General features: G+C 41.5%; 1 protein-coding gene across 2 annotated transcripts in view; it reads right to left on the bottom strand.

Annotated features, from left to right (window-relative positions):
- ARHGAP18 (Rho GTPase activating protein 18) overlaps window positions 1-7561 on the bottom strand; it is a 155993-nt gene that overhangs the window by 8384 nt on the left and 140048 nt on the right. For both annotated transcript variants that reach the window (XM_019520299.1, XM_019520300.1), the window contains 2 exons: window positions 4883-5007; window positions 2763-2824 (listed from right to left, as the gene is read on the bottom strand). In XM_019520299.1, coding sequence (XP_019375844.1) covers window positions 2763-2824; window positions 4883-5007 — 187 coding nt within the window. The remainder of the gene's footprint in view (window positions 1-2762; window positions 2825-4882; window positions 5008-7561) is intronic.

The raw sequence follows: 7561 nt of genomic DNA, 5'->3' as shown, positions 1-7561 counted from the left end.
AACAGGTGTTGGGCGGGAAGCAGAGAAATAGGCAGTCAGGCTGCTGCTCACCTTCCCCACCGCAGCTTGTCCTCCTGCCACTGCTTCCCCAGCTGTAGCTGTGAGGGGAAAGGGGATGTATTCAATATGACCCTACAATAACTGGGTTCTATACATGGAAAATTATAACAAACTTACACATTTTCCATGCCTTGAATTGTTGGAGGCTCATCTTAAATTCATAGTTGTTTTGGATTCAGATAAATATGGTAGATCAGTGGAGGCCAAACTTTTTGGCAGCTATGCCACAAATTAGCTTTGCACCCTCCCCAAGTGGCACTGCTCTGCTTCCTGATTCCTTCCCTGTGCTCCCTGCTTGGTTTGCTGCTGTTTTCTACTTTCTACTTCCTACCATATATGCTGTTGTGCTACCTGACTCCCTCCAATCTGCCACATGTCACACACAGAAGCCGTCTATGTTGCTTGTGGCACCTGTGCTGCAAGTTGGCCACCCTGGAACTAGATGATCTCTCAGAGTCCTTTTCAATCATCCATTTCTATAAAGGGGTGACTGTTCAGCATGCTTATAATATTTCTCATTTTTAAAAAAGAAGCAACTGGAAGAATCTGACAACTTCTGTCTTTTCCACTGGGGGAGAACATGAGATATTTGTTACCAACTTGCCAAGGGTATCAGTTTTATATTTGCTTTTTTCCTGAGGTCACCCTGTTGCCTAAGTGACAGAGTTAACTAGGAACATGGTTGAAAAGGCTCGTCCAGGGCAAAACAGAGACGATACTTCAGACAAACACACACCCTAAAACTGCTTTCATTTAAAGGCTCCTATTCCCCAACTGATAAAGATCTGGACTCATCTCTGTGGCTGAACCTTTGCATAGCTGCATAGCAGCAGTGTTCAAAACCCCCTTTCCTCATTTATGCCTGGAAATAGTGCCAGAGCAATGATGTTTGGCATCCAGGGCAAAGCCTGCAGCCCATCCTTGCCCTGCACAAAGATCTGGGGTGCACATGCCCCCCATGCTTGCCTGGGAGTGCACACAGCGGCGGGAGCTACCCTTCCCCCATCCCTGCAAAGCTGCTTGCAGCTCTGTCCCGCACCCTGCCACGGGCAGTGCCTATTGGTGCCCCTTCGCTTCGGTGCCTGGGGTGGTTGCCCTGCTTGCTCCCCCACCTCCTTGCTATGGTACTGGCTGGAAAGGAGTTTTCAGAAGCTTTTCCTGCCAGAGAAAACCCATTTTTTCACTTTCGGGTTAGATTTTTGTTATAAAATACATCTAATGCCTAGTATGAAAGTGTTATTGCTTTCGGCAGCCTACCTGGTGGTGAACTGAACTCTGCTTTGGCTGCCTGCCCACTTCTGGGTCCAATTCTAGGGGCAGTGGTCCCGATCTACTAATCTCAACATGGTCCAGGCGGGTGGTATTTCAATGTCTACCTCTCAGTGGAGCTTCAGTTACCAGCTCAGAAACCATGGTACAGCTTATACGGGTTGGGACAGAACAGTCTATTCAAAGGACATGAAATCTGCCTCTGCTACATATGGAAGGATGTGCTGCAAAACTCACCCCTTCAAGGATTCAGTTTCCTAATTGATGTGGCAGGAAGGAAACAGATTCTGATTCTTCAAGCAGGCAGTCTTGAAAACAGAGGAGTGGATGGGGAGTGCCTGTCTGGGGGATGCCTTTTATGTAAAACTATCACATAATGGAAATGGGCCCTTTTGAAATAAATGCAAATAAAGAAATATAACTTGGCAGATCTCCATGAACATTTAGGCATCTCCCTAAAGATTCTGGGCCCAATGTATCTGCGAGGGAGTGCTGTGGTATAATGTGCACACCTGCACCTGAAAACATTAGCTCTGCATTCTTCAGTGGGGGCACCAGCTTTCTAGACAAGACTCCAGATGTGTTAAAAATGTGCCAAATAAGCAAGTCTTCTGGATGACAATACTCTAGTTCCAGCTTCCTCTTGATCAGTCACTTTTTAAGTTGCACCTGCTAGCTTTCTGGGAGCATTATGGCTGCTGACAGTTGTGAAAAAAAACAAAACAGGACACTTTACCAGAAGCAGCAGCGGGTTAGTTCAACCAGGTTCTGCAGTGTCTGCATAGACCATGTGCTTCAGCAAGGCTTTTTGGTGCTTTTATCTAAAGCTGATTTAATTGGTTATTAGATAAAAGCACCGAAAAAGCCGCACTGAAGTACCCGATCTATACAGATGTTGGATGAGGCAGGATGAGGCAATGCACTGGGCTCAGCACAGGGGTGCACTGAGTTTAAAGTAAAGCACCGTTTTGGGTGAGGGGGGAAGGTTGTGTCTATAAGCAGCTTCTGTGACCAGAGATCCTGAGAGCTTCTGATGAACACAGTGGGCGCGTCTATGAGATGCTAACTACCTAATAACACTGCGAAGTAGTGTGCCAGGTAACAACTGGGCTAATATGCTACTGTGCAGTAGTATTAAGCTACTGCGCAGTAAGCATCACTAAAAACCCATGTGCCAGTGCTACTGTACAGTAGTGTGCGTTAGTGTGCATTGATTTAGTACTTGGTTAACCAAGTACTAAACCTAGTGTGCAGTAACTATGGTGCATTAATGAACATGTAGATGCATCCAATGTGAATGAGTCAACCCCATTATCAATTCTTGACCCATTTACAACACGCAACAAATAGGGGTTGTGTGTGTGCAAACAGCAGCAAAATTAGGCCCAAAGAATCTCACTTCAGTAAGAGAAAATTTTGAGAAACGATCTTACCGATATTTCCTCCAATTTCATACAGGAAAACCTCCTCCTTCTGGAGAGATGAGACAACTCCACTGTTAGGAACAAAACAAAATGATTACCTGTGCTGCCAAAACAGCATGCAATCAGATCACTTAAATGAGATACTATGCTAGTTAACAAAACTGACAATATACCAAAATTGCCCTATTTACATCCCCTCTACACGTGCAGGAAAAGGCACAATGGGATCTAATGCATGATCCACACAATTACGCTAGCAGGACATGTGACTGTGAGATTGTGTATTAGATCCCACTGTACCTTTTTGTCAGTACAGGACAGCCTAATCCCAGGCTTGACCTGCACCAGCAAGAAACAAGCTCCTGCAGCTGGGAAGCCCCTCAGCTGAGGGGCTCCCAGCTCCAGGAGTGCAGCACACACCCTGTGGCTCCTTCCAGCACCAAGGGTTTCCTGTACCCCTTGGGGTTGGGAGACCATGACAGCTGCCGTCTCCCAGGCCTGGGGGTTTCCTCCACCCCAGGGGCTGGGAGATTGTAGCCATACTCCATGACTGCCAGGACCCAGGTGTCCCCTAGCACCAGGAAACAAGCTCCAGGGACCCAGCCTCTGCAGCTGCAGGGTGCTGTCGGGACCCAGATCAGTATATGCTGGGGCTGAGAATCCCCTCAGCTGTGAGACTCGCAGTCCTGGCTGAGCAGAGTCCACCCCTCTGGCTGGGAACCCACAGCTGACAGGCCTCCAGCCAAAGGGAGACCCTGTTAACAAGTGCAAATTAAAGCTTGATAGCAACCAGTTATAAAATTAGTACACATTTTCAAGATCTAACTTTACAGCTGGTTGCAGCTTCTTATGGTGTGATAGGTACTTTGCACATGTAGCTGGTCTCAAGGTAACTGAACAATTAACCAGCTAATTGTGTGATACCTATAACATGTAGAGGGGGCTTTAGTAACACACAGAAGTGAACAATAATACTGTATCTGTATAATAAAGCAAATGAATAATCATGCACAATGAAGTATATGGAAGAAATGTGAACTGAATTAAAAGAAACTGAGATCGTTAGAAAAGAATAAAAATAATCCCTTTAGTGGATGTTCATATTTGCCTGATTTAATGGTATCAGGCTCCATACTGACATTTTTTTTTAACCGTTGTTGCAAAACAAGGTACTTCTACTGTATACTTCCTATTACTGCTGTAGCTTTACAAGTGTGTTCAGGAAGCCACAATTTTAATCTTTTTTTTTTTCTTTCCAACTAAAAGATGTGCAAACCATTTTTTCTGCAGAACTAGAGGTGAGAAAAAAATCTTCCCATGATTGTGACTAGATTGCTGCAGTTCAACAGGAACTTATTGCCTTGAAAACCTGTTTTTTTTATGAAGGAGTTCATCATCTTATCCAGTAAAATCATGCTGCTGTACTATCACAAATAATTACATAACTGATATAGAAACTGCAATAGATCATTTTTCTCTCTCTCGCCTTGTCTAACACTCCCTCTTCCAATTCATGCATGTGCACACACACATACACACACTTAAAGGAACTGATCCAAAGGCCAACTAAAGTAATGGAGTTTTTTCCTTTGATTTCAATGAGACTGGTATCAGCCCCAAATACAGCTATTTCTTTAGATGTATGCATGTGCGTTTCTCTCATATTAACATATTTGCATATCTGTATATTTTTATAGTTATATTAATATATTTTCCTAAAATGTTATCTTTTTTTCCCTGTTTCTTAAGTTCTTAGGCTTTTTGTCTTAGAGCTCACTACTAAATTCCCCATGGGAAGATATAAAAACTTTCTGGGTCCGTGAATGCAGTTCTTAACCCAGCTGACTAAACAGCAATTAATTCTTTAACCACACACTGCATTTGGCATACTCCTGAAGGTTTTAAGATGCCAGGGTTCAGGATAAGGAGCATAAGAAGCAATTCTTGGGACAAACTAAACATAAAAAAGTAGTTAATTCATCAAACATTTATTTCAATAGGCTAAATTTAGCTCAAGAGGTCAGAGAACTCACCTTAACAGTCAAACTAGTTTAAAAAAATTCTTCTTGTTATGCAATACAAAAAGCCACTTATCTGGAAATGCTAGACAAACAAAAAAGGGTCTCTACCTTTTCTGGCTGAGAAACCTGGCTACTATATCACTGGCTTTTAGTTCTTCCGTCAGCTGTATTGCCATGGAAACTTTTGAAAGATGAGGCGCTTGCACCCGTATCACTCCCTGAGGAACATCAGCCTGAAAAGCAATAACAATATTGGAACAAAACTGCTAGCAGCTGGCTTCGATGAGTTTCTCAAGATGCTGTATGGAATAAGTAACTTCACAGAATGTTCTGTAAGTATGCTTAACTACTGTCTACTTTACTTCACTGCAGAAAAATGTTAATTGTACAGTAATTTACTAAATTGCATCAGACCCTCAAATCTCTTTCTAATGGCTATAGAGAACTTTGTCACAGAAGAACAGTAATGTTTAATTATTTTCCAAAGACGTTAAGAAGAACAATAATGATTATTACTATAATAAGGCTCAATTTCAGCATGTTATGAAGCATGTGTGTTTGATGTAGTAATATATGACTCCGATTCAGAAAGAAGCTGCTGTACACCAGAAAGCCAGGCAAAAATGTCTACTTTCCTTTAACCTGAATTTCATTCAAAAACAAAACGAACCCCCCCTGCCACCCGCAAAAACAAAAAAAATTCAAAGTATTCATGGGTCAGTTCAGCTTGCTCAACTATTTTTCTTTCCCTTTGCCTCCTACTTGTCTGTGCAATTTTTACCCTCTGTTTCCTGTTTTCTAGAATATATTCAGAATATATCCCAAAATGCCACAGTGCTAAATATCAATCTTATATTAGTTACCAGGAGGAAATATCTAATAGACTGTATTTTCTGTTCAACTTACATTTGAAATTTACAAAAGACATGGTTTACTTATGAATATGGTCCTGATTTATTTTCCTAGGATACATAATTTTTCTATCTATGTTACACTATCTTATGCCTGGTCTCAGATGTGCTCATTTTCATAGCAAGTACAGTGTCAAAATACCAGAAGAAATAAAAGTTGCTTCTGAAGTAACTCATTACTTCATGGTTCATCCCCCCCCATTTACTTTGCTTATGAAGCAGAAATATTTTTTATTTCATTATTAGTGAGCAATATCAGAGGCATTTAAGTTTACAGTTTTCATCCTAGAAAAGTTCCCTTTCACAGATATGAATCTAAAACAAGACGGAATTAAATTGTGTATAAAAGGAATCAGACTCAGATACATAGTTTGGTGAGTATAAGTTCTATTAAGTGGTTAATTGCATCAAGGAACTGAGCTCTGAAAAATAAATCTGGGCTTAAACCAGGGGATTGAGAGTTGCCATAGTTTACAGCATACCCCAGCTACCTTCAGTTTCTTTAAACACATTACAAATTCTCAGAATATAACTGCAGGACTTGACACCTATTCATGTCATGAAAGACTTTATAATTGACTAATTAAGAATCTACAAAAGACTGCTATTGGCAATCATAACCAGAATCATCTATTAATATTTATACAAAAAGTTACCTAGATCCTGCTTAAAACATCATTTGCCTGCCTTTCAAAACTATTATGACCATATTTCCTGTTAGCAAGGGAGTAATCTTGTAAGGGTGAAAAGACTATTTATGCATGTCCCTAATTGGTCTTCTGTCATGCTCTGCATGGAAAATGTAAATCAGGCTTCATTTTAGTATTCAGTTTTACACCATTTCACTGGACTTACTCCAGTATTCTGTTAGATAAAAATTATTACTATTTTTCTGCTCATCAGCCATGTGATTGATGCACATGAAAATGGCTTGGCTAATTATACAAGCAGAGGAGCAAACACCTTTGGAATTCCCATAATGTGAAATCAAGGTTGCAGGTCAAATGGAGAATGTATTTTGTAACTAGAGACATGCAGCCTATCAAATGGCTATATATTGCCTTTAACTCCTTAATTTCTAGGAGCAGTTTGTGTTCAACTACATATTTACTCAGGGCATATTAACTATAGAGAGCAGATCTGGAGCTACCCCAGAGTTACTGATGGGAAGAAAAAGCAGCAAAAGCAGCTTTAAGCTACCTAGAACTAAAGCCACAAGGGGAATTAAACACCCTGCTGCCTACTGTAATTCACAACATCCATTTCCACCACTTCAGCTACCCTGAACTGTTCCGGGATAGTTAGGTGCTTAAGAAACTGGAAACACCTAAGCTATTCAGTAGGAAATCATTTACTCCCCTTTAAAAGCTGGGGAGGTATCATGCCTCTTAAGACAGTGACAGTAATACTAGTGTGCTGTTTGCACCCAGTAACCCTGTGGGTAATGCAAATAATAGGAATATGGGTGATCCAGTCAAATCCCTTCTCTGTCCAAAAGGACTTGAGCACCTATCTCATACAAGTGTGTTCTAGCCACCTGGCTACTAAGTATTCCAGGATAAGGTGGTCTCAACTTCCTGTTGGAGCTGTTCCATTGTTCATGCAACACTTAAATATTTTGTTTGGGACAGAAAGAAGAGGGCACGGGTATGACTGTAATAGCTTACTGTTGGGGACAGGTTGAAATTCCTTCAGGAAGAAGGAATATGGGTCTCCCAGATCTATTAGATAAAATGGTTGGCGCGGGGGGCAATGTGACTGGCACCATCACCACTTCCTCCTCCTGGTGTGTTTTGTGGGTCAATTAGATGTGCTCAGACCATGTCTCATTAGTCCAGCTCTGCAAGAAGGCAGACAAGCAAACACGGGTGTTATC

Source organism: Gavialis gangeticus, unplaced genomic scaffold, assembly GCF_001723915.1.
Source record: "Gavialis gangeticus isolate Ggan-Ray unplaced genomic scaffold, GavGan_comp1, whole genome shotgun sequence".
Taxonomy (NCBI): Eukaryota; Metazoa; Chordata; order Crocodylia; family Gavialidae; genus Gavialis; species Gavialis gangeticus.
This window is presented reverse-complemented; position numbering and strand designations above follow the sequence as displayed.